This window comes from Elgaria multicarinata, chromosome 2 (assembly GCF_023053635.1).
Source record: "Elgaria multicarinata webbii isolate HBS135686 ecotype San Diego chromosome 2, rElgMul1.1.pri, whole genome shotgun sequence".
In the NCBI taxonomy this organism is placed as follows: domain Eukaryota; kingdom Metazoa; phylum Chordata; class Lepidosauria; order Squamata; family Anguidae; genus Elgaria; species Elgaria multicarinata.
Genome location: NC_086172.1, coordinates 145,776,045 through 145,803,634, shown reverse-complemented (window position 1 = coordinate 145,803,634; position 27,590 = coordinate 145,776,045). Strand labels below are relative to the sequence as shown.

The 27,590-nt window shown below is 43.7% G+C and overlaps 2 protein-coding genes across 4 annotated transcripts in view; both read left to right on the top strand.

Moving 5' to 3' along the window:
- ALDH6A1 (aldehyde dehydrogenase 6 family member A1) overlaps positions 1-27,590 on the top strand; it is a 287,758-nt gene that overhangs the window by 48,906 nt on the left and 211,262 nt on the right. The window lies entirely within an intron of this gene.
- ABCD4 (ATP binding cassette subfamily D member 4) lies at positions 370-27,590 on the top strand. Of its 3 annotated transcripts, none has more exons than XM_063117853.1 (19): positions 370-449; positions 4,005-4,129; positions 4,252-4,379; positions 6,311-6,450; positions 7,569-7,685; positions 9,070-9,195; positions 9,973-10,023; positions 11,655-11,749; positions 12,747-12,868; positions 15,549-15,640; positions 16,160-16,243; positions 18,121-18,323; positions 19,748-19,839; positions 20,121-20,157; positions 23,102-23,151; positions 24,103-24,155; positions 24,257-24,333; positions 25,818-25,933; positions 26,220-27,590. In XM_063117853.1, exons 1-19 carry the CDS (start codon positions 433-435, stop codon positions 26,286-26,288), a joined length of 1,794 nt encoding a protein of 597 aa, XP_062973923.1. In that variant the 5' UTR covers positions 370-432; the 3' UTR covers positions 26,289-27,590. The 3 variants fall into 3 exon arrangements, with proteins under 3 accessions (XP_062973923.1, XP_062973922.1, XP_062973924.1); XM_063117852.1 differs by lacking the exon at positions 370-449 and adding an exon at positions 571-645; XM_063117854.1 differs by lacking the exon at positions 370-449 and having other exon boundaries at positions 4,042-4,129; positions 4,257-4,379.

Below are 27,590 nucleotides of genomic sequence, written 5' to 3'. Positions count from 1 at the left end.
TTCCCTTGAAACTCGGAGGTCCTGCCACTTCGTAATCGATCTATCGCTGTCCAATGTGCTTCCGCCTCTCTTGCCCCGCACATGGCGGATTCTACTGCATTCGGGAACTAGAAGTATCTCCTATAACCAAACCCTACTGCATTAGCCTCTTATCTCCCGCTAGCCTCTCTTCCGTTTCTACTGGAAGCAACTTCAGGCATGATCATGGTTTAGCCATAGAGATAGGAAACAGCGCTTGAAGTTGTTTAACTTGTTACTATCTCTTTGGTCGCTGCTGTGAGGAAGGGCCATGTTTTGAGCTCCGCCTTTTTTTCCTTGGTGCTGCTCTAGCCATGCTTTCCCGACTCTATCCCCACTCCGCAGCGTCAGCGACCAATCTCTCACAGTGGTTTGGCTGATTCTATAGTTATTGTCTGTGGGTCGCACGCGCTTATGAATAATCAAGAGAGGTAATGAATATTCATCAACACTCTGTGTGAGGCGGGACCAGCGCAAAGCCCCCGGGGTGCGTGGGTGGGTGCGTAGGGAGAGGTTCTCTTGGACTCTGCCCCGCTGGGTGCCCTTCTGACGTGGGACTTGGCGGAGCTCCTTCTCCGGTCTCAGCTCATTCATGGCTCTTGGGAGAGCGGCGCTGGGGAGTACCCGGTGAGCCCTCTGGATTGACCAAAGCGGGGTGGCTGGGTGGGCGGGAGCGGGGCTTCGGCATAAAGAGGGGAAGGCAGGCCAGGAGAGGTCGTGGCTCGGAGGCAGGAAAAGAGTGGGCGGAGATGATTTATGAGAAAATGATTTATGAGGCCAGGATCTCTTCTTGATCCTCCTAGAGTGCAGGACACGGAATAACGGGCTCAAGTTAAAGGAAGCCAGATTTTGGACCCATCTGGAGGACACTAGGTTGGGCAAGCCTACTTACTACTCATAATAATGATCATACTAATAATGCTCATAGCTTAAGAAAGAGAGATCTCATTCTAAGTACCGAGTTTCCTGTTCAATTTTGAATAGGCTATTCAGCTGACAGGTACACAGGCAAAATAAGCTTCTAATAAGTGCTTCATTCCAATATCAGCACATACTTATACCTTTTTCTGTAGAAATTATTTCATAGTTAATATTATCCGCTGTCTCATAAATTAGGGCTCATAGTTAAATAGCTCAATTTTACTAAACATTTTTGTGAGATTAAAACACAAAAAGGTGTGTGTGTGTAATTATTAATTTTGAATCATATCCTTGAGAAGATCTCAATCAAAATTTGCAAACTAAACCAAAGTCTATATGTTTTTCTAGACATCTGTATACCAAGCTTTTTTATGTGTATACCTTACATTTTTTGCTCATCAATTGATAAGCAAAAACTTTAAGTACACTTTTGACCTGGAATCATACAGTCGCGCATCTGTTCATTAGTCAAATAACACTTTGGCCCAAATGATAGGACTTTAAATCTCAGCATTTTCTCTTTGCATAACATCCAGATCATCCTGACACAACTTTTTTTTATGCCAGTTACCCAGAATTCATTATGAATCTGCTTGTGTCTTTGTGCGTCATCCATTCAGTGCAATTACTACTGTTTACTTATTTTATGTTTTCAAATGTTTAATTATTTATCATTAAACATTTGGCATTTGCATTTCATAATAAGACACCTTATATTGTTTTTAGCGAGGTGGGTTAGCAATTTCTCGGTAGCCTTCCCAGCAAATCTAAAGCAAAACCCGCTATTTCCTAAAAACACAGTGTCAGAGGTTAGGGTTAGCCCTGCAAGCCCTCTCCCATATTTTTCAATGTTGGGGCAAGGGCTCATATGAAACCATAATAATAATAATAATAATAATAATAATAATAATAATAATAATAATAATAATTTATTCCTTACCCGCCTCTCCCTTTGGATTGAGGTGGGGAACAACATTAATACGACAATACAATATAAATCAAATGCATAAAACTAATTAAAAGAGCATATGAAACCAATACAATATTAAAATAACAATCAGGGCATCTTAAAATTCTTAGGTTTAAAATTCATCTGGGTAGGCCTGCCGGAAGAGACTAGTCTTTATAGCTATCTTAAACTTGGAAAGAGTGTTAAGTTGACAAATCTCCTCTGGCAGACCATTCCACAGTCTGGAACCTTCCTCTCAGGGCCTTCCTGATTCATAGCTTGACCTGTCAGCCGCCACCACCACACTGCAGTTAGTTCACCTTTACACTCACCTGCTTGAGACGACCCAAAGGGGGGCTTGGGGGTATTGAGGGTTAAATAATCTGCAATAAGTGTTTGAGAATAGCAGTAGCAGCATGTAGATGAATTAAGAGGATATCCCCAGGATGGAAGGTGCACACTCTACCTGGGTTCACTTAAAATAGATCGTTTGCCCCTTAAGCATGCTTTAACCACACAGTTGTGCTCATCATTGTGTTTGAAGAATATTAAGAGTGGATTATTTCCTGTCTTTTCAGAGCAGCCTTTCTTATTTCAAAGTAGGAAGTAATGTAACAAAATTAGTATGGGTGACAAATGTTTAGGGATGTTTTCTTAGGGGCAGGGCAGGGCAGGGCTGGGGGGGGCAGTGGGGCCAGTTGGCATGGGTCTATGATTTTGAGAGGGCCTACTCCGAGTCCCCCTGGCAAAGTTGCTTGATTTTTCAGTTGTTGTTGATGAATTTGCCCAAAGAAAAGCATGTAAAGCATTTCTGAATGTGAAGAAGTGATGTCTTATATACATCTTGAATAAAAGTGCTTGCTATTGCCTTTTTTATAAATCATTCTAGTTCATATGTATTTAGAACTGATTAGAAATACTTAATGAGCAATTTGAAATGGGGCCTACATTTCCCATCTGGCCCAGGCCTACTACCAGTTTTGCCTGGCCCTGCTTAGAGGCTGGTGATGCAGGTTTCTTGAAGACAGAACTAGGAAGCAAGTGAAGGAAGAATGGGGGAAGTGGTAAAGAAAACTTTAAGTTTGAACCTACCCGTACACTGCCCTCAACATCTAAGGTCCTCCTCCGAGTGCCTACTCCGAGGGAAGCTTGGAGGATGGCAACAAGGGAGAGGGACTTCTCAGTGGTGGCCCACTGGAATGATCTCCCCGGTGAGGCTCGCCTGGCGCCAATGTTGTTATCTTTTCGGCGCCAGGTCAAGACTTTTCTCTTCTCTCAGGAATTTTAACAGTATTTAACAACGTTAAGTTTGTTTTTAATGGACCCCAGAATTGTTGTTTTTAAATGGATACTGTTGTTTTTATACTGTTGTTTTTATGTTTTTGATGGTTTTTAAATTTTGTATACTTTTTAATGTTTACCATTTTTAACTGTTGTAAACTGCCCAGAGAGCTTCGGCTGTGGGGCGGTATATGAATGTAATAAAAAATAATATAATAATAATAAAGTTTAATTTGTGGACATTTTATTTTAGCATCAGCAAATTAGCTGAAATATAAAATTATAAAAAGGCTTAAATTATTTTCAATGGATAAACAAATAATTTCTGTAGATCTCTGTATTTTACCAGTATGCATGGGACACTCTCTGCTACTGTACAAATTGCTGGTTTTCCCATATTCCCCATGTACAGTGCAGGAAGCTCCTGGAAGGAAGGGTGGGAAACAAACGTGATTGTGAAAATGACTCACGGCTCTTTCTTGTCTGAATCTACGCTCAGAGTTCTCTTGAGCATGGAATCAAGACCAATCTACCAGCCATTGCTTTGCTTTTCTATAGCATTTTGCTATGTTGATGCTACCTTTGGTCTTCAAAGGAAAGATTCCTATCAAAATATGGTGAAGATTCTTCATAACTGTTATGAGGCTACTTTTGAAATATCAGAATGGACTGATATCCATTCTCCTTACTGCTCCCATTCCTGTTCTAGAGAGACTATTCCAGCATTTCATTTGGCTTCAGTAGTCTGATTTGGGCAGAGCTGGGTATTTGTGTGGCAATGCTTGCTTGCTAGCTAGTTTTATATCCCTGCTGCTCTTCTATCGGTCTCTTCCAGGCCCCGGCCCCGGCTGGACCAGCAATTCCTGTGCCGTTTTCTAAAAATTCAGACAATTTTATTTCCTACATACTCCTCCAAGAATGTGCTGATGTTCCTAACCTTGCTTGTAATTGCCTTGTTGGGTAAGTGAGTCGACAGCTAAGAAGGGTGATACTGAAAGCTTCCTTTTGTCATATTCTATTAACTTTTCTCTTCTTATACCAGCACACCCTTATTTTTCCCTCCTCTCTCTTACTTTCCCTAGAACAGCTGGTCATCTACCAAGTGGGGCTGATCCCCAGTCAGTTTTATGGAGTTCTGGGGAACAAAGACCTTTATGGATTCCAGAAAGTCACAGCGGTTGCTCTGATTCTCATTGTATTAAACTCTATGGTAAGAGAAATATCTTCTTAAAATTGGATGTCCACCTTTCTTTGTTGGAAAGAAGGCTCGAACACATGTGAGAAGTTTCAGACTTGTTTGCTCAGCCCGCACATAAATATATTCATGCTGAGGGCCAAACCACATGGTACTTCAATCAAACTTTTTAAAAAGCGTGCTTCATGCTTCCATTTTTATTTTGAAGAAGAAGCCAGCAGAGCCCCAATCTGGCACTCCATTCTCAGTCTGGATCAGGGCTCTCCTCTAGTTTCCCACCAAAGCTCACCCTTTCCTCAGGTGCCATTTACATTTTTTGTAACCTTTTGGGAGCATTTTTCTTTTTAAAAAGCATGTTTTATCATAATATATAGTTTGGTCCTTATTCTTACATATACACACGCAGGTCCCTCTGTATTTGAATAGAGGTGTGTAGAAACAGCAGTGTAATATGTGTACTCTCTTGCTGGATTAAATAATTTTGGGACTAGGTGGGTAAGAAATAAATTTATTATTATTATTATTATTATTATTATTATTATTAAATCTGCTTGTGTTGATGAGGCCATGTATGCCTTTAACTGTCAGTATCATGCAGTTTGTGTCTCCACAAAGGTTTCCAAATGTAGGAAACCAGTTTCTTCATTCATTTTGAAGTACATGCTTTTAAAATACTCTTAGAACCACGTGAAACAAACACCCAGCTGCAAATATATAAGGAGGACAGGACTCCTGTATCTTTAACAGTTGCATAGAAAAGGGAATTTCAGCAGGTGTCATTGGTGAAATTCTCTCTTCATCACAATTGTTAAAGCTGCAGGAGCCCTGCCCTCTTTTATATTTGATCACTCTAATATATATCTGGTCAAGATGGCAGGGGTCATGCAGTTTTAACTATTTAACTATTAACACAGAGAGATGAGAGATGTCCCCTGCAAAGTAAAACATATTTCTGTGGGAATTCTTCAGGTTAATGTACCCAGACTAGACAGTTAACTTTTTATAGGAATGAGCTTCTTGTGTGAGCAATGTGATAATAAGGGATGCATGTAATGCTGAAAATCAGTTGCCTTGAGTCAGTCATGGAAGTTGATTGCTGGTATTATGGCCTGCCATACATTTTAATGGCACATCCTAATTACCCATATGTTTAGTTTTTAATTGGTTTTTAATGCTCTATGTGTGTATGTACTGTGTTTTAGAGTTTAAAATTTTGTATTCTTGTTTTTATCTCAATTTTAGAATTTCTGTAAACCGCCCAGAGAGCCCTGGCTATGGGAGCGGTATATAAGTATAATAAATAAATAAATAAATAAATAAATAAATAAATTTATGGTTTATACTATACAGCAGTTGTGTGAACTGTTAAATGTACATGCTGCTTGTTAAAGATAATGTATCAATCAGTAATGTTTCAGCCTGCCTTAATATGTTAAGTCTTGGGTGGCCAAACTGCAGCATGTCTGCCACAAGTAGCTCAGGCAATGGTGGCTGTGGCATACCTGAACAGGAGCAGGAAGGCCCATAGACCTAGCTGCAGACTAGAGAAGGCCTAAATGGCTGCTAAGTGTCTCCTAGGCTGTGTTGATACCTGCTCAGCAGTCTGGAAGTGAAACCACACTTAGATAGCCTGGGATTGGAGGGCGCATTTGGCTTTGTACTGTAATGCACACTAGAATGATGCTGAGTAATACTGTGGACTTATGGTGGGCTTGCCACCACTGCATTAAATGATGAATGAACTTCCTTGTGATAGTGTTCCATTGCTGGTGATTCCCAGGAGACTGCTATGGGTGGAGTGGCTTAATCTACTGCTTGCTGTCAGAAGCAGAACTTGGGATTCCTTCAACAAATGCAGCCCTTTGACCACAGAGATTTCCTCTGCTGATTTCTCTCACCTCCCCCATTTTTGAGTCTCACTTCTCTTTCTCTCTCCTCTTTCTCAGTTGAAGAGTTTTGACCAGTTCATCTGCAACCTGATGTATGTGAGCTGGAGGAAGACTCTCACTGAATACCTCCATGGTTACTACTTTCAGGGCCAGGTGTATTATACCTTGAATATGCTGCACCAGGAAATCGATAATCCGTAGGTGGCTGGGCAACTTCTTTGCTGTTTCTGTCTTTTTGTAGCCTGCTGACTTGTGCTGCGCGTATGTCTTGCTTCCTTTTTTCCTCTAAGTATCCAAGGACGCTCCCTCAGGGAGGTAGTTTGGTATGATTTTTTTTTAAAAAAAATCCATGCTCTGTACTCCAGGCACTATATTTAAAAGAAACTAAAATATAAATTCTAAAATGCAACAGTTCAATGGTTGTTTTGGCCATATGGAATTTCTATCAAATATTGACCTAGTGCAAGAATTTAGAGAGGAAAAGCAAAGATCATAAGAATATTTTTTGGTTAAAATATAGTCTGATTAAGGTGCTATCTGACATATGTGGAGTCATTCCTTGGTTTGCAGTGCAATTCTATGTGTGTCTATTCAGAAGTACGTTCCACTGAATTCAATGCAGCTTATTCCCAGGTCCAACTTATTCCCAGCCTAACACTTGCTGTGTAGATGGGGTTTTCACCATAATAATTGGGATGGATAGCCAGAGCCAACTAAAGGTAAAGTTCTGTGGGGTGCACTGCTTGGCAAACACCTGGTTTTAAGGAGTTTAAAGGAATCTCTGAAAGAGGGGCCTAACTTTCTCCCTATATGTAAGCCTATATTCTCACATCTGCAAGGTAAGAGTTATTCATACTTGTGTGTTGGCAATCTTCCTCTGAAGAATATAGACAAAGGGTATTTTACAGCCTGTCCTACCTCGCGGGGTTGGAAGTGCAGACCTACTGGTTTGTCATGCTTTCCAGTAGATACAATGTAGAGCTTAATGTCTAACATATTTATATATTTTACTGTATTTATATGCTCATTTTCTGTTGGAGGGTGGGACCCTGTAATACATGGTGAAGAAGGGAAGAGAGTTTCCCAACAAGTACCAGTAGCCAAGTTGGTACTCTTGCCTTGAGGTGACTGGCAATGTCCTGTTGTTCAGCAATGGTATCCAAACTATGAATTGTTAAAAACAAAATTCTCAGCCATAAAATGACATCATTGACCCCCTCTGAATAAACCATGTTTTTCTGAACACATCAGTTTTTCTTGTGCTTTGCTTTTGCTGTTGCTGCCTACCAATTTAAGCGTTCTTTTTATTGAGCAGAGACCAACGAATCAGCCAGGATGTGGAGAGGTTCTGTAAACAATTGAGCTCCATGGCCAGTAAACTGATCATCTCACCCTTCACACTTGTTTACTACACCTATCAGTGCTTTTACAGGTAAGAACAGTCTTCACCTAGAGGCAGGATTCCCCAGGGCTGGGGTCAGCCACCAAGAACACCTCTCTGTATACACACAATGGGCCTGTTCAGACAACACGCTAAGCCATGGTTAGACTGCTAACCCCTTTGCAACAAATGGTTAGTGAACATGTTTAAACCCTTGTTATATGTAGCCACCAAGGTTAAGAATGGTTCCCACGACACGCTAAGCCCTAATCTTTCGCTCAAAATGCTTAACCGCAGTGGCTTAGTGTGTTGTCTGAACAGGGCCAATGCTGGGAATTGACCTACTGATGATAGCATTAAGACTAGAGGGTGTGCTTGGATGACCTCTACCAGAGAAGGAGCAGGGAAGATGGGTAGAAACATAGGCAATTAAAAGAAAGTTTCAGGGGAGTGCAAAATATGGGCATGTGTTGTAGTGAGAGAAGTGGAGTAGGAGGGATAGATTTGAAGAGAGGGAGCTAAGCATGGGAGCAATGAAGCTTTGGGGTGTGAGAGAGGGAGGCAATACAGGAAAGGTGTGGAAAGAACAGGGCTGTTGCGTTTGTGGTATCCCCTCCAGCTTCCCATTTCATCAGTGCTCCTTGTTTTGTAATGTCCAGCCCTGGGGTATAAGCTGTACTCAATGGGAGCTGAGATGGGGTCATGGGAGGAGAAGTTTCTAGAGGTATGTGCCACGCTTTAGTTTTAGCAACTTTAATTGTTTTCAGAATGTCATTGTGTCTTTGGGAACAGGGCCTTTACGTATAGGATTAAATGGCAGAATTAGAAGGGTAAGGGAGGGGCTGGACAGAAGGGCTGAGTTGACACTTCCAGACTGAGGTCCAATCGCCCCTGCTTCAATCTATGATCAGCTGATGCCCTCCAGATGTGTTGGATTACAACACATGGCCATGCTGGCTGGGGACTATGGGAGTTGTAATCCAACACATCTGGACGGCACCAGGTAGGGAAGGCTGGCCTAGACTGAAGAGCTTCCTCACTGTTAAAAATGGTACAACAGTGGTTTGATAGAACAGCATGGTCTGGCAGAACAATATGTGCTGTGGGACAAACTCCCAGTGATAAGTGTAGTTGTGATTTCTGTTTTGTGGAGTTCGAGGCACTTAATATCTTCAACATAGCTTCTTCTTAAAGGAGCATTGTAACCATCAGACCTCAACTTCACTAGAGCATAGTAAATTGATGAAAAATTCCTCTACTTTCAAATGGAGCTATTTACTATGTTATACAGTGCTAGTAAATGCTCCACAGATAATTATAGCAAAACATGCTATATCTTTGCCACCAGGACAATAGCATAGATTAGCCTTAGACAGATGGGCATGTAGCCTTACATTGACATGTTTGCTAACCTCTCTCCATTTCCCCCTTTTAGCACTGGCTGGTTGGGCCCAGTGAGTATCTTTGGATATTTTATCATTGGAACTATTGTCAACAAAGTCTTAATGAGCCCCATTGTTTCAAAACTGGTGCACCAGGAGAAGCTGGAAGGGGATTTCAGGTGAGTGTATTCAGCAGGTCTTAAAACCAGTTTGACCATAGTCCAAAAGAGTGTGGTTAGCTGCAGTCCTTTTTTCATACACTGGTACCCCAACTTTGGTTGTAATCTATGTTGAGAAAATGCTTGGCATAAGCCCTGTTAGGAGATGGGGAATTAGCCCAGATGACTTATCATAGAATCATAGAATAGCAGAATTTGAAGGGGCCTACAAGGCCATCGAGTCCAACCCCCTGCTCAATGCAGGAATCCACCCTAAAGCATACCTGACAGATGGTTGTCCAGCTGCCTCTTGAATGCCTCTTGTGTGGGAGAGCCCACAACCTCCCTAGGTAACTGATTCCATTGTCGTACTGCTCTAACAGTCAGGAAGTTTTATAGATGGAAGAGGCCATTCCCGACCAGCGGGAACTGCTGATCAGCATGCTCACATCCATGTCCCTGGCTCTTTCGACTTTCAAGGTCTTTTGCAGCAATGCTGCTTCTGCTACTTTATGTCTGCACCTGTATCTGTTCTCCCGCCTATGTCTTAGTGGACATTTATGCTATGGCAGAAATAGGAATGGGTTTTGCAGAGATACTGATTACCTAGCCCAGAGGTAAGCAATATGTTGCCCTCCTGATGTTTGTCAGATGGCAACCCATCATTGTCGGCTACGCTGGTTAGGATTGATCGGAGTTGCAGACCCAACATTATCTGGATGGCCACAAGTTGCCCACCCCTGACCTAGCACAAGGAATGGTCACCTATTGAAGCAAATATTTTCTTTGCTTTCACAGGTTTAAGCATATGCAGTTACGGGTGAATGCTGAATCTGCTGCTTTCTACAGGTAAGAATGTGCTTCTCTTTTTAGTATCTTTCCTTGTAACACCTTTTGGCCCTGTAATCAAAGGCAGAGGTATGTACAGGTACTAGCTTACCTTGTCTCCTATATTTAGTTTCTTACCCCTTTTTACCAGGTGCTTGATCTCTCTCTTCTGTTCCCACTGCCTAACCCTTACTTTTGTCTCCTATATCAACAGACAAGGACAACAGTTGTGGTCAGTTTGGATCCCTAGTGCTTGTGATTAGTCTTCCATGTTGTTTAGGCCTGCTGTAATGGTGATTCAGCTGGCATAAAACGGTGGTGGTGGTATTTGATCCCAGAGTTGATCCCATTAGAATATTTCTGTACCAGGTATATCTCACATGGTTTCTGTCTAAATGTATCTGAAATAGCTTGCACAGTTGGCACTTCTTCCCATTTCCAGTTAAGCTCTGCTTTTTGTGTCATTCACTTTTTCAAAACAACGTAAAAGCCCATTCTTATTAATTGGTTTCTTTGGATAGACATGCTGTTATCTGAGTCTGTGACTGACCCAAAGTCACCCAGTGGATTTCCGTGGCCGAGTGAGGACTAGAACCCGGATCTCCTGACTCCCAGTCCGACACTTTTGCCACTACACCACACTGGCTCTCATACTGCATACTGCCTCCAGTACTGAAGGTCATATCTGGGCATCGTGACTAGTAGACATTGATCGCCTTCTCCAGAAGTTGTCCAGATGATTACCTTTGTGTGCACATATTTAGCATTACTATTATTCTTTTTCACTTCCTCAACTAATAGAGCAGACCACAAGTTTGAAAGTAGAACGTGCTTGTGGACAGGAAATATCTGACTAATACTGGAGGAACACTGGAGAGGGAGACAGATGGGCAGCAGGCCAAAATAGAAGTAACACACACACATCTGCCCTTCTGCTTCTTGCCACATGAGGTCGCTGGTAGCGTTGGGAATCTCACTAGAAACAATTACAATCATTTTGAGAGCCTCAAATTACCTTAGCTTAGAGGCATCTCGGAGCAAAGGAGAGAGCGAGGCTTTCCCCACACCCGTCACTCCATGTTCCTCTAACCTTGGGTTTTGTTTGTTTATTCCAGGAGAGGGAGCAATGCCCAACCCTTCTCACTGCATTAATGTTGTGAATAACAAAGTGCTAGGGAGGTCAGAGAGCGCCCCCCACCCCCTTTAAATTCTCCCTTCTTTTCTGTCCTCTGGACTGGCAGCCTGGTCACCCCTTTACATCCAGAACAAAGCAGGGTTTTGCTCTGGCTCAAGGGACAGATTGATTGACCCTTTTAAACTCGTTAGGACAGGAAGGACATGGGGAGGATTCTTTTCAGGGGCTGCCCCCCAACTGTGGAACCTGGCTTTCCCAGGAGACTGGCCAGAGCCTGCACATCTTTCAAAAAGTATTATAGAATCTCTTTAGCTGTATTCGTTTTCTCATCACTGGCCCCTTAACACGTTTCCCCTGAAGAAACTGAATGTATGCAATAGTCTGCCCCCATCATCCATTTGCCATCCACCGCATGAGCACACCTGCCGCTTGCCCCAGTGAACTCAGGCTCTGCTAGAACGATCACTGTATGGACTGACTGTATGGACTGATGGTGTCCTATTGTGCTGCTTTGCAGAGCTGGTGAGGTTGAACACATGCGCACCAATCGCAGGCTGCAAACTCTCCTGCAGACACAAAGGGAGTTGATGGGCAAGGAGCTGTGGTTATACAGTAAGCAGAACCCTTCCCCCTCTTAATATATTGAGGTAATTTTTCCAGGGGGAAACTTTGGAATTGAGTCTTACCGGGGGGGGGGGGGGATTATGGGGCAATGATTCCTGCCAAGAGGAATAAAGAGTAAGTATATGAAGTTCTATCTCAGGCTAAGTCTGAGATAGAAAATGGGTTCCATGGGAACTCAGACAGAAATGCAGACCCTGAGCCTAAAGTACTTGAAAAGGTCCAGCAAAGGGCCCTGAAGGGTCAGGCTCCAGGCCCTCTGGCACAATAGTGCTGGGATTTGAACCAAGCAGCACTTGGGCCTAGTGAAATTTGCTAGCTTAGGCTCTACCAGGGAGATTGTCTAAACTTGCTATTACTGGTTATTGATCTGGAGTCAATTTAGCTCCTAATCAAGTTGACATGTATTATCCTGAGTACCAGAAGCTGGGGTTGCACCCAGAGCGTATACTCCTTCTAAAATATAACAGTACCCAAAAAAGTGTGGAAGGGGGAAATCCCAAATTAACCATTCTGCCATCATTTTCATGTATGGGCCAAACTAGCCTGCCATTGTATGCTTCCTTGTCTTTTCTCTTCCTTTGTCTGCTGCATAATTTGGCAGAAGTGGTCCACATCTCCATGTGACTTTAAAAGGAAAGGGGGAGAAGGGGGAGATACACTATAAGGGTAGTAAACAAGCAGAAATGCCACTAGAGAGACCTGCATTGCCAACGCAAACCCTGTTGGCCCACTACGGTATGAATATGGGTTTGGTTTTTAATTTGGTTGTAGTTTAAATGGTAGGTGATCCAGCATGCATTGTTTTAGAATTGGTGATCATTGCAACCCTGTCAAGAATATATTCTTAGAAGCAGGTTTTTCTGTTGAAAGATCCTGTCGTTTTGCATTTGGTCCTGAGAATGTAATATGAGAAGATCTTGACCCTGTAACCGGGGCAGAAATTCCCCATTACTCCCTGGCTCATGCTGATATGTTTTCTTTTCAGTTGGGATCAACACTTTTGACTATCTGGGCAGCATCCTGAGTTACGTGGTGATTGCCATCCCCATATTTGGTGGGGTCTACGGTGATCTGGATCCAGCAGAACTGAGCTCCTTAATTAGCAAGGTGAGTTTTGGCAATTCTTCTGGGTAAGAAGCTGGTGCTTTTGTGTTCACTAGAGCATTCCTTGCCTTTCCAGCCATCTGAGAGTCCTGTAGCAGCCACTGGACAAACCAGTCGAGAACCTACAAAGGTTTCTTATATTTGGATCATACTAAGAGGAGTTTGGTCTAAGGCTGAGGTGTGCTGGATAGGGAGTAAAGCACAGGTGAATAACCTGTGGCCCTCCAGCTGTTTTGACCTACAGCTGGCCAGAGCTGATGGGAATTACAGGCTAAAACATCTGGAAGTCTACAGGTTGTCTACCTCTGGAGTAAAGGCACATCGATGTGCTGGGAGAAGGATTTTGGCAGAGGTGTATGTAGATATAAATCATACAGCTCAATATATGTATGAAATTGATGCTCGTAGCACTGGAAATCTGACTTGAGATTTCACCATTCATTGATCATACATTTCAAGCCTATCTTCCCAGCCGTAAGAGCTAGAAATTAAGTGTTGAAAGCTTAGTTTCCAGGATGTTAATTTTGCAGCCCATACCAGGTTTATTTATTTTATTTTTATTTGTTTTATTTCTATACTGCCCAATAGCCAAAGCTCTCTGGGTGGTTCACGGACTTCTGGAATGGTTCCATGGAAGAACATCTCCCTAGATACTAGTGGCAGAGAAAAATGACTCTCTTTCCATTCAGTTGCTCTGTTTAACTGTGAAAATCGCTGTGCTTTCATGGCACGGTGCCACCAACCACAGAGTTGGAAGTGATTGTTGATAAATCAGTCCAACCCTTTGCCCAAAGATAAGACCACTCTGGCACGGCCACAGTGTGCCCACAAATAAAGAGAAGATGTGCTGTAACAACGTGGCACCACAAACACTACTAATAACTTTTGTATCAGTATTTTTTTTTAATTAATTGAATTTTACATTTATAACAAAAGGATGTAACAGCCAATTGCATCAAACAGAACACAGTAATCAAACACGGGATACACTTGATACACACAATCAATATCGACCCAAATTAATCAGGGACTGATTGTAATTGTGTATATTCAAAGCTAGAGGAAAATATATCAAAATGTCTTTTCCCCCAAATTCATGGGAGAACGTGACGCTGCTTTTTAGGACTGTTGTAATGGTATAACTGAGGAGAAACCTGGAATGAGATCAACAAGAGCACACAGTCCTGCCATGGGATGCATGTTGCTCCCACATATTTTTGACCGTTGGGAGACTGCAGTTGGCAGCCAGAAGGCTTGTTGTGCAGAGAGTCAAGAAGGCAAATTTATAGCTTCACCTGTTGTGGGATGAGATCCCTCCTGCTGAAAACAAGAGGTGGCCGAAGTCAGTCCTCGGAGAGAGAATTCCTTGAGCTCATCAAAACCGTCTGAAACTAATCATACAGGTCTAAAAATAGTTGGGGCTGCATTCCTCACTGTGCAGCAAGAGGTTTCTTTCGAGCAGGAAGGAGGCAGCCTCCCGACTAGAGCAAAAGTGGGCGGGTGGCTGTCATCGCCCTGTGGAGGAGGCATTGATCCCAGCACTGCTGGGAACTGCTGTGGACCTTGGCAGGAGGATGAAGCTAGTTACAAACGACTAGAGACTCCTATTTTTATTTTTTTGCAATCCTTGATTATCCTTCCTTGTTGCTCTTCTTTTTGTGTGTGCTCTTAGCTGCTTTAACATTACAAATACAACATGATACAAGGCTGTGTATTCTAAAGTACAGACGTCATGGAGCCTCATATTTCAGATTAGCTTTCTTTTAGCCCGTGGTTCCTGTGTAAAGTGAGTCCCCGTGTTGTGCAAGCAGAGCCCTGTATGTGCCAAGTGGCAGCAGGTCAGTGGGAGGGATGCTGCCCTAAGGCAGCTCCAACAGGGAGCTTGCTCCAGTGGCCTTGGGGTGAGAAGAGGCGGGGAGAGAGAGAGAGAGAGAATTAATTTGCACTCTGCTATGGGACATCTGGGTTACTCTGTGACTCTGGGCCTGTTCAGACAGCAAGCTAAGCCATGGTTAGGTTGCTAACACTTTTGCAGCAAATGGTTAGTGAGCGTGTTTAAGCCATGGTTATGTAGTCACCATGATTAGGAGTGGTTCACATGACATGCTAAGTCATGGTTCACATGACATGCTAAACCATGTTTAGCTCAAAATGCTTAACCACAGTGACATAGCGTGTTGTCTGAACAGGGTCGCTGGGGTTTTACTCCTCCTTGGCCTAGTCTTTATGCCCAACCTAACTCTATGTTTTCGTCCTCCTTCCTGACTCACTTAGCTGGTTGGGTGTGTTGGCCAGGGATGATGGGAGTTGGCATTCTACATCTGGAGGGCACCAGGTTGGGGAAGACTGCACTAGTGCACAATTCAGCATCCTGAGAGCCTCTGCTCTTCTGTCTTTTAAAAGAAAGCAAATTTCTAAGATTCCTGGGATGAGTGTGTCAAAAATACCTGAGCACATTTGTTGAAAGTTGGGTAATTAATGGGAGACTTTTGCAGGTATCTTGAAAAGCTTCCTGCACCCCCCCCCAGCCTGCTTTCCATAATTAATTCAGAAAGACATAAGATATTCTTATAGCTAACTGTGTAGGAGCAAGGTGGGGGGGGGTATCAGCAGCTCTCGTCCTAGGTATTGATCCCCAGCTCTTGCTAACTCTCACTTTGCAAGTGATTTTCTTGTCTTTCAGAATGCCTTTGTTTCTATTTACCTGATTAGCTGCTTTAGCCGTCTCATTGATCTCTCCACTACTGTGTCTGATGTAGCTGGCTATACGCACAGGTAAGCCCTCTGGTCTGTGGCCTAGCTGAGAGGCAGTCATGTAGCGTAGGTCTTCACAGAGTGTCTGCAGAGCAAGGGAAGCCCCTGCTTCATATGAATCCATCGGAGGTTGTATGGTGCATGAGAGCCCGAGTGTCCCAGCGTAGTTACACCATCTTGAGCTCTCCTCTCAAGAAGAAACAGACAAGGCAGCCTCTCTGTTCTCTTCAGGCATAAGATGCTGGACATTTATAATCAAGAGTATCTGAGGGTGCAGAAGAAAGAACCTTCCTCTTAGATCAGTTAGCATCAGGTGGCTGGTGTCTCGGCCTATGTGCCATTCATATTTAGACTGCATTTCTAGGGTCTATTATGACTCCACAAGTTATCTGCTTCCTATGTTAATTCTTTATGTTCCCTCCTTTTGGAAATGAGACTTCTCAGCAAATCATTCTGGGCTTTGCTCTTGAGGATAGGAACTGCTTTAACTGTTTCTCTCTCACTATCTCCTCCACTACTGATTCTCTTCTGTGTATGTAGAATCGGGGAATTGCAAGAGATACTGTTGAAACTTTCCAAGAAACAAAAAGATAGTGAATCACAAGCCAAATGGGACTTCAACAGGTGAGTAGTTATAGTTAGCATTAAGCATGGGACTGCTGCTTCCTGGAGGGGGCGTTGGGGTATGTGCAAATGGCTGCTGTATACCTTGACTTTGCCTGTGGAATAATAGGTTCATGCTGGAGGTTCGGGTAGGTGGGTGGAACCCTGCAGCCCAGATACTACATTCACTTTAGATATCCCTCTGTCATGGTATATAGTACTCGCTGAGCACTTGAAACAAACCTGGAAATTCCCAAGGTGAAGTAGGAAGCTAGGCAGCTAGGAAGCTTACAGCAGGTCAGACTATCTCTCCATCCATCCTGGTATTGTGTATTCTAACTGACAGTAGTTCTCTCCAGAGTCTTAGGCACAGGTCTTTCACATTACCTGCTACATTCTCCTTTTTAAAAAAACTGGTGATAGTTGGGATTGAATCCCAAATTTACCTCCCAGCCTCTAAATTTGTGCAATTTTAGTGGAAATTTTAGGTTGGGAAGTAAATGGAGGGGTAATTTGCATGAATTTAGAGGCTGGGCAATAAACAGAAGGGAAATATGCACAACGGCAGTAACTACTCTGAGACGGAGCCACGAAAAGGGTGGGGAGCCAATAATTCCGCTTTCTGGACTTGCTGGAGAGTCAGAGAAGAGTTGAAAGGGAGAAGGACACTGACAAATGTCAGTTCATCACTTAATAGCGAGAGGATTACATTGCCAAGTGGGAGATATTATTCCCCACCCGTGGTACACTTTGTTCGAGAGATTTTTTTTAAAAAAATTGGGTGCTTCTTTGTCTTACTATTTTTCCCTTGTCCTTTGCAACTGTGTGCAAATAAACAAATATGCAGGTTCACCATGTCAGTTTCCTTGTATTTTACCTACTTCACTTCTGCAATCCCCTTGATATCTGAAACATACAAAGAAATTGACATGGCAAGACTACACATATCAGATAACTGCACCTGCGCACTTGCAAAAGAGCAGGGGAAATTTTTAAAAAGCAGCCGCCACTGTAGGAAGCGCATAGCCATCAGGACTAGTAGCCATTAATAGCCTTCTCCAGGAATTTATTCAACCTCCTTTAAAAGCCATCCAAATTGGTGCCCATCACCACATCTTGTGGTAGTGAATGCCATAGTTTAACTATGCGCTGTGTGAAGAAGTGCCAGTTACTGGGCATGGGGTACACGAACAGGAGGGTGCTATTGCTCTCATATCCTGCTTGTGGGCTTCCCATAAGCATCTAGTTGCCCAATGTGTTAGCAGAATGCTGGGCCGGATAAGCCTTTTGTCTGATCTAGCATGACCATTGTTACGTTCTTATTTAAGATAAGCAGCAGTTGTCTCAAATAAGGCTGTGGATGAGAAGCATAGAGGCTTGACGAAGAGGGAAGACTGCAGGCCCTGGTCCTTTTTAATGAGGCTGAAAGGTCATAATGATGACCTCTTTTAAACTACCAAAAGCTTGCCTAGGACCCTCTTGGGGGAAGCATATATTTTGCTGAGCAGCCTTATGGATTCCATCTCTCTCTCTCTCTCTCTCTCTCTCTCTCACACACACACACACACACACACACTCACACACTAACTACAGACTTCAGCAAAGATATGGCAGGGACCATAATGGTTGACTGTTGAGAAATGTTTCTGCAGCAAAAAGCTACACACACCATAACATTTTTGTGGGTTTTCAACTTGGATTTTCTAGGACCAGGGTTTCTCTGCATGTTGCTGGCATTGTGGCTGGGGCTGATTCTCTACTTCCAGGCTTCCTAAGTAAAGAATTAAAGTGATAACCTGTAGGCTGCCCCTTTCAGAGTAATGTACTCTAAGTCTGTGCCTCTTTCTCCTTTCTTGTACTTCTTCTTTCCCCTCTCTTTTTGGTGGGGATACTTTTAGTGCTTCCAAAGAGAAGATGGTCTCCAACGACACAGCTTTCCTCCTGGAGGAAGTCTCTCTCTGTGCTCCTTCTGAGAAGCTGCTCATCAAGGACCTAAACCTGAGAATCACACAAGGGAACAATCTCCTGATTACCGGGAACACAGGCACGGGGAAGACGTCTTTGCTGCGTGTCCTGGGTGGTCTCTGGGAGAGCAAAACGGGTGAGTCCATCAGCTTCCCTGAAACTTTTCTTTTATGGGGGCCCTTTCAGTAGGCCTGTGTGTGGAACACTGGTCCCTCATTTGCACAATGTTCAGGAACTCAAATGCAGTCTGCCTCGTGCTTGAATTCTTACTGCTATTGCTGGTTACTGTATTCAGGTAACAGGTTTTTCCCTTGACTCTTTCAAACTAGACTTATCAACAGATGATGATTTGCCATATGGACGCTACTTATAGCCATCCCACGTAACAGGTCTCACCGTGTGGAAAGCCACATGGTGAGCCATGGCTTATTACATGCTCCACACACTCATGCTTGCACAAGCACGAGGTAAAGCTTTTATCACTGCATGATTGGGCATGACAAGTGCCTGGTGCCCCATGTAGTTAGAACTATTGTGAGAATCTTAGATGCAGCAACGTGTGAAATAAATGGTGGTTTCCTCTTACCCATGGACGTAAAGTGGCACGGCAGAGCTAGGCTGGTGAACTTGACTTCATTGATTTTTCCATTATTTGGATCTGTCTTCCTGGGAGGTGGTGTACTGTAGTGACTGAAAATGCATTGATATACATGTCTATGTGGAAGTCAATTAAATTTATGCCCAGGTAAATGTGTATAAGATTGCAGCCTAAGACAGCGAGCCAGAAGGTCCTCAGTTCAAATCTTGACTGAGTCCTGAACTCAATAGATGGTCTCAGACCAGGGTGACTAACCATTTGCAGTCTGAGAGCCAAATTCTTTTTCAGAGAAGCTCTTAGGCTGCATTCCAGTGCGGAGGGGGATGGCAAAGGCAGATGTGGGCGGGGTTGAAAAATGCCCCAATTCCACTGTTACCAATTTATAGCAGGAAGCATGTCTACTCAGAAGTAAGCATGAGCATCATGACTACTTACAAGTAAGCACGACTGAATCACGCAGCAGCAATTTCAAATAGCATCCCAAACACCAACCCTATGCATGCCTACACAGAAGTAAGGAAGGAAGGGTAAGAAGGAAGGAGGACTGAATCACTTGGGCTTGCCCTGTCCTGGCCCTGCTCTCTCTGTCCCACAGAGAAAAGCTTTTATCTCTAATTGGCAGCTGTTAAGTTCTTTCCCCTGCTAAGCACTGAGAAAGGGAGATTTTTTTCCATGCTAAGCAGGGAGGAGCACTTATCTCTGATTAGCTGCTAAAAAGTCTGCCAGGCTGGATGGAGAATCCCTACAGAGCTTCCCCAATCATTAGTATTCTGCCTCTTTCTTCCTGGCCCCACAACCCTAAATCTGCAGTAGAGGGAATGATGCTGTCCTATTTGACCAGTTTGATGTATATGAAGTGCTTTCAACTTTCTGAAATGTTAATTGCCAAGTAGTTTGATTATGATTAGGGTTATTAATGGGGAAGTACTGGGTTTGTGATCCTTTCTGTTGCCTCTGCTCAGGGCATGTCCACATGCTGACTTGCTTTGGACCCCATGGGGTGGTGATTTTGCCACAGCGGCCTTTCTTCACAGATGGGACCCTGCGGGAACAGGTGAGTCACCTTGGTGCCAGACTCTTAGGGATGGTTAGTCTTCCTGCTTGCCCCAGTAGCGATTGAGTAGTGATTCTAAAGAAATAATCCGGTACCTGTTGTAGTTGTTGTGAACTCAATCTTAGTAGCAAGAAATCAGCCAGCCTTAATGCACACTCTAATAATAGTAATAGTAATAATAATGACCAGTGACCCAAGATGGGTTATTAAAGGGCCATAATTAAAGGGGTATTGTGGGTGCTTGTTCTCTTCAGCCTTTGTGTCTGATTTATTTAATTTAGGTAATATACCCTCTGAAGGAAATCTATCCAGTTTCCGGTGAGTGGGAATACACAAGAACAGTTGTCCCCAAATGGACTAAAAGTGCTTCTGCTTTGCATGAATTAGCCTTGCCTTTGCCTGTGTCTTTCGATATTAATTACAGGGGTGTTCAGGATGTGGAGATCTGCAAAATGTCCATCCTTGTGCATGCTTGGTTTGCGGGGCTGTGAAGCTGAAAGAAAATTTCAGTGGGTTCTATGCACATTATAGCCAGTGCTGCGTTTTGCACTTGAATAAAATAAGCTAAAGTAAATGTTTCACATATGTCTCATTTGCACAATGCGCTCTGAATGCAGAATTTAGTATTCTTGGAACTCAACTCAGCTTATTTTTGGATGCAGAATACATCCAATGCTGATTGTGACTTTTCCATTGCGATGCTGCAGCTGCCAGCACTAAGTCTGTAGGACAGGGGTGAGCAACATGCTGGCCACATGCAGCCCCTGCTGTTTCCCCAGAGCGGCCTCTGCTGCCTCCTGCCTCTGTAATGCCACTGAATTTGGCAGCGGCAGAAAATCACCCACAGTGGTAAAAGGGCAGATTTAGCTTGAGAATAACCTAAATTTCACCTCCTTGCCTCTCTGTAGCCATTCCGGAGCTAAATTTCACTTTTTTGCCACTGCAAAGTTATATTTCTCCTTTTTACATCTCTGTAGATGCTAGGGAGCTAAAATTTTACACTCTGTAGCAGTATGCTGCCGAAAAAATTATTGCCATTTTAATTTTTAATTCTTTGCTGCTGACAAATTCAGTAGTGCTGTGGCAGCAGGAGTGCAGGCCACAGGGGTGGGGGTCGAAAGTGGGCCCTCCCCCTTCATGAAACTGCCACGCCTGTGGTAGGAGGAAGCCGGTGGGCCATAGAGCGGTGGGGGGTTGTGAGCTTCATTTTACTCGCTCTAATTTATCACCTTCCACAAACTAAGCACCCTTGTGCCCCATGTGGCTGTACCCTTTTATCACATTTTCCATTAACCAGTTTTGATCAAGCACTATTGATCAATTTACTGCCTTCATGCTATTGCTTATTATGTATTATAATCTCACTATTTTAAAATGGGTTTATTTTGTTTTTATTGTTTTAATTTACTGTGCAATCGTCATCATCATCCTTGAGTTCTTCTCTGCAGTATATGTAATTTTTGCATCTTAATTTGGTGCCTCACAGTTGTTATAAAGTAGTTAAAGCAGTTGTTATAAAGTATCCAGTCCCTGTGATGAAAAGTTACAGCAGCTTCAGTGTACACGGCACTTGACAGAATTTCACAAGCAAAAATTTACAGGTGCGATCCAATAGGGCTGGACCAAAATATTCAACCCAAATTTGGGGGCACTTTTGGAAAGGCAGGAAAAATCCAAATCTGGCAGCCAATTAGCAGCTGGATTTTGTGTTTAAGGTGACCTGAGGTGATCTGAATGTTCTGCCTGTACTATCAGATCTGCAGTGGCCCACTGTCAGGTGCAAGTTGCCACTTAATGTTGCAGGTTCAAGTGCTGTACTTGCATGTATCAACCAGTGCCAGAATGATCAAATGGTGCTATTTTTATAGAGGCTGGTCCTGTTCAGAAGACTCCTTATACCATGGTGGTTAAGGCTTTTTCTGAACAGGGTCATTGTTGTCTGGGTTGCTAGCAAATTAATTAGACTATGGTTTGTTGATGAAAATGAAGTCTAGAACCACTCAGAGCAGACGTGGTAGCCATTAGTGAGATGACATCTAAATAAAACAATGCTTGATTAACTGGCAGCTCTGCTCTGCTTCCAGTTAGTCTGGGAGATCATCTTAATGTAAACGTAATTCCTTTATGGTAAATAAAAACTTGCAGTTGCTTTGTGAGTTGTCATCACCTCCTGTTCTATTGCTTGTGTTTTCATACTTGGGATTCCCAACTTAAAGGGCTGATGTAGCTGTAATACTACCACAGGCTTAAGCCTGTTTTGAAGATGTTTTCAGATCCTGGGTTAAATGGGAATGCTGGTTAATCCTAAGTGTCTTACTATTGCTGCTAATGTTAACCTTTAATTGCAGAGGAACCTGATGGCAGGGACCAACATGCCAGAAGGGGGAGGGCCTGGGGGGGGAGGGCATTTGTGATCCTGTGGCTTGATGCCAATTGGTAGCAGTACAGCTGCACTTGCCCAAACAACAGAGACGTCAGTGTACTAAGAGCACGAAGAGTCATTCTGTGTACGAAGCAAATGATCTCTCCCTCCCCTTTACCTGATTCCCTATTCCTGTAGATATGCTAGAAGCGACCAGTCTGTTCAGTTTTGAGCATTATTCCTAAATATTGCCAGCTTTGCAATATGCACCTGTTAACTGATGTTCCCCATTAAACTTACATAAATAAGTTTGATGGGCAGCAAGTCAGTCAGAATTTACCAGTAGGTCTCTGGGTGATTTGCAGTAGATTACTAAGAGTTTCTGACTTCAGTTATTTATCAGTAGCAACAATAAAATGTTTTTTCCCCACTTCAATTAGGCTGCTGAAATAATAATAATAATAATAATAAAGCTTGGGATTATCAGGAGTGGAGTTTTATGTAAAAGGACTCTGAACTCGGTTCTGATCTGATACTGAAAACAAATCCCTAGGCTCAGCATGTGCTCACCGTGTTCTTTAATTCTAAATGTAGGTCTTTTGCACCTGCCTTTGGTTGGCGGATCTCAGCGATCTAGTAAAAATCAAAATGGATTTGACAAGTGTGAAGATTGTGCACCCGTGATGTACATTATGTGATAACACATTCTATTGTTATCAATAGGAATGGACTTCCATGTAATTCAGGTTTGGCCTGTTCGCTTTTCAGATCTTCTAGAAAGGATCTTAAGCAGACAAACACCACAGAGCCCCCCTGCTCAGCCATTTTCAGAGCTGTGCTTTCCTAGGTGGTGCAGCCCCCACAGGTCTATTGTCATGACTGTAATTTCTTGCATAATAGGGTCTGCGGATGATGAAAGGATACTGAAATTCCTGGAGCTGTCTGGGCTGGTGAGTGATCCAGGAAATAAACAATGTAACGGCTCACCTCTTGTTCCAGTTTTTAGGGGAAAGTGGCAATAAAGGATGTTGAACCTCAGGTCCATGAGCCCAATCCGGCCCACTGGGGTCTCCGTCCAGTCCTCTGGCTTCCCCAGATGGCCGCTCCCCTTCCCTTTTCTCCCGACTGTCAATTGTTTGGTGGCTTCCTGGCTTTTGCATGTTTTCCCCCATTCTAAATGGTTGAAATGCTTCTCCCAAGACTTATTTACTGGCACTAGGAGCATTCAGCTGAAATATGCTGGTATTTTTGGTCTCACCACCTTTTGCCCGTGGCAACGCCCACCACTGGAACGTGGGCCCCGAGATCTTCTCCAAAATTGATTTCAGCCCTCAGGCTGGAAGAAGTTCAGCAAGATTTACTTTTAATGTCAGTGCTTAATTCTGAAAAAGAGAGGTGCTAAGACTTCAACCTGACTAGGGACCCACTGCCTGACCTGGGAACACTTGTCCTTCATTCCAAATATATATGGGAACTCTGTGAATTCAGAGATTATGTATCTCTAAGCATGAGCTATCTTGCATTTCAAAGGCTGGGCAGTGATAGTTAAGACTGGTACTAAAGCTGAGGTCTGGCTCAAACTAAGCCCTGGTTAATTGACATCAGTCTTCCCTAACCTGTCTCTCTCTAGATGTCTTGGACCAACTCCAGTAACCCCAAGCCACCATATGATGAGGTACATCATAGGAGCAAAAGCAGCAGGAACACTGATGATGATAATGATTATCATGAAGACATGGTGCCAGAGAGCATTATAGGGGTTGGTCACAAGACAGGGATGACACCTGCCACTAGGTGGGAATGGTGGGTCCAGAGTCAGGCAGTGTCCACCTTAGTAGGCTGTTGACTGAGGCTGCAGTATGTTCTGTTTTCATCAGTTTTGTTTTCTGTATCTGATGCAGTCTGACTTGTTAGTGAGGACAGGAGGTTTGGACCAGCCAGTGGAATGGAACTGGTAAGGCTGCTTCCTGTTACCTGTTCAGTGGGGTAGGTGGATCCTGAGCTGCAGCTGGCCTGCAATGTGGTTCTCATCAATGCTTCATGCTTTTGCTGCAGGTATGATATTCTGTCTCCAGGGGAGATGCAGAGGCTGTCCTTTGCTCGACTCTTTTATCTCCAGCCTCAATATGCAGGTGAGGAAGGGAATCCAGGCAGGGGAAGGATAAAGATCCTGCTTAAGAGGCTGTGAGTGAGTGTGTGGTGTGTTATGAGTGAGGAAACTATATTGTAATGCACAAAGTGATTATTTATTTTGGCAGCGGTGGCCATGATTGGTTCAGCTGTTTACTGGTTTTGGAGGGGCTGGAGAGTCAGAAGGGCCCCTCATTGCCATTGGCTTAGCTGCTCTGATCCTAAAGGTCATGAGGTAACCATTGGCTGGGCTGCTCCACTTAAAAGTGTCTGCTAACAGTTGGCTTTGCAGCTAAATTCCTGCAGAAGGATAGAGCAGGGCAGACAAGACCTAAGCAAAGAGGCATAAATGAAGCAGGGTATGAGTAAAGCATCAGCCAGGGGTCTGAAAGCATGCAGGCCAAGGTTACGGGTGTTGAGGGGGGGGGATGTGTAGGAAAGAAGGGAGTGTCCAGAACAATGAAGAGGACAAGATGAGACCAAAGGAAGCAATATGAGAAGAGAAAATAGGTCCAGAGCAGAGCTGAGCCATGGCCAGGAACAGGGGGCTGAAGAAACCTGAAGTTCTGAAATAACTAGCTAAATTGGCTGCAGGCCATGAATAGCATCCTATTTTGATTGAGGTAATTGTCAGCATGCATTGTCTTTAATCTCTAATGGTAACCCACTGGTTGTATTTCCTGGAAAAGCACTTCGAGATCTCTCAGCACTACCCTATGATGCTCTCTGTCATAGTTTAAACTGCCACATCTTTATTAATAACATAAAGGCCTATCGAGTCCCACATAGCTGTTTTAAATGGATATTGCTGTTTTTATGCTTTTTAACGTTCACTGTTTTTAACTTTTGTAAACCGCCCAGAGAGCTTTGGCTAAGGGCGGTATATAAATGTAATAAATAAATAAATTCCTTTCTCACAGTGGCCAACCAGATGCATATGGGAAGCCCACAACAGGCGATGGGTACAATAGCACCCTCCCGCTCACATTCCCCAGCAAGTAGTACACTGGAAGGAATATATAGCCTGGAAAAGACTGGAAAACAATAGGCACTCTCTAGAGAGGCGGGATGACCTCATGTTATGTGCACAGTTATGCCTTGACTGCGACAGGCCTGGCTTTTAAGGTGGCCAAGAGGTTTCTCCTCTGCTTTTCCCAAGCTAGAATTAAGCCTTTTTCCCCCCAGAAATAGGTCTGTGTCAAAAATAGCAAAATATCAGGGTGTTTAGTAACTGTGCTATCACTGGTGACAAGCAGCCCACTCCTAATCTACCCAATGTTTTATGAATTTTGTCACTGGCCTATATCGTCGTGCTGGTTTAAAAGCTGTTAGAGTGCTCAAGAAGTCCTTTGTAATAGAAAATGGAAAGAACAACAACCGGTGAACAGCCACTGACTGCCAGCTTGCCAAGCTTCGCTCAGGAGTGGAAGAGACTGGAAGTTGTAGATTGTCCATGCTGAAGGCGTTCATGTTTTTTTGCTTGCAGTGCTTGATGAAGCTACCAGTGCTTTGACAGAGGATGTGGAGAATGAGCTGTACCGGATCTGCGCACAGCTTGGGATGTCACTGGTCAGTGTGGGACATCGCACCAGCCTGGAAAAGGTAGGAAGGCTGGGGGTTGATTAAAGAAGTGCAGGCTTGGAAACAAACCTGGAAATTTTGGTGTGTGTGGGGGGGCAGTTTGGGATTCCCCCCCAGGACAAAAAAAACTCCCCCCCCCCCATTTTTTCCAAGCCTTCACATCTCTGCGCTTGATCTGTCCAAGTACAACTGCAGAGGCAGAGACTCTATTTTGCACTAGACGTGTTCACGGGTTTGTGGTGTGTACAAAACAGAACCTCCTTCCTAAAGCCATGGCTCTCAGTGTGTGCCTTCTATTCAATTTCAGTTTCACAGTTGGACTTTGAAACTGTGTGGAAGAGGAAAATGGGAGCTAACAAGAATCAAGAAAGACTGAGCCACTCTGCAGCCTATCTTGGACAATAGCAACAAAATGCAGCTTAAAGCCTCAGACGGGTCAAAGTGCCTTGAAATCAACTTGCCTTAAGAGGAACATCTGGTTGAAAGATTTGGAACTTCAAAACCAGAAGGCGCCAACAAGGTTTCTATGACCAAAAGGCCCCTAGCGTAAAGAGCAGCAGGAGGAGGGAGTTTTAAACTTCTTCTTGCCTTTCATGGAAATGACCTCCAAATTGTTTTGACTACTGTATCTCATATTCAAGATTTCACCCAGAGGGAGGGAAGGGAGGAGCACCTTTCTGCTCCCATCTGGCATCATGTATTAAGTGAGAACCACTTTAGTGTTGAAGCTCTGCAACAGGGAATTGGATGGACAGGTGCTGACCTATTACCACAAGGTCGAGGCACAGCCTCTTCTCATCAGGGCCTGTGTTTTGTTTCAGGCTTGAGCTTCAGCCTCTTTGCCTGAGCAGGAGCCTCCATAAGGAGATGCCCATCCATGGCTCTGCTGTGATCAGGATCTGTCTGTTACTACTGAGTAAATTACTGAAGGTGTCAGGTTGTTTCAGATATTCAACAGAAGGGAAACAAGGATGTTGCAAACCTAGCTTTCACAAAGACCCACGGCCAAAGGAATCTGTTGTAGATTAAGTATATGATTAAGAAAGCACTTATTAACATTCCTGAAAGTGCTGGACATCTATCACCTCTACATACCTTGACAGTGTTTTCCTTTTCATGTTTATCTCACAGCAGGAATGGGCAACTTTGTGTGTGTAGCGAGGTCTGCATTCTCTCATGGGTGATCTATTCGGTTGCTGTTGAGTAGGGCTGAAGTCCGTGCTGTGCAGGGCCAGAGCCCAAAAGTGGGCGGCTCGCTTTTTGCCACTTTCTCTTCTTCCTCCCCCCCCCATGCACTGGTCTATTGGGAAAGGAATAAATCCGTCTTGCCAGGGGTCTGAGCTGATTGCAAGCAGAGTGATTCTGAAATTAGGCCAAGGATGGCATGAAGCCCTAGGGCTCCAAGTTGCTCACCCCTGATTTACAGAATTGCAAGTAACAGGGTGACTAGAAGATGAGGACTCCACACATATTATGTGCGGAAGCAGGCTACAGACCAACAGCTGATGCAGATGCTCAGCCAGGCCTCATTGAAGTGGCTGAGTACACCTCTTTCAGTACAGATGTCGGAAGCTATTAATTGCACATGGCCAGAGCTGATATGGGATATTGCTGCCTAGCAAAGAATTAATGGGAATATGCAAACTGTTAAAATAAAATTCTGGAGCTTTGGAGTTAA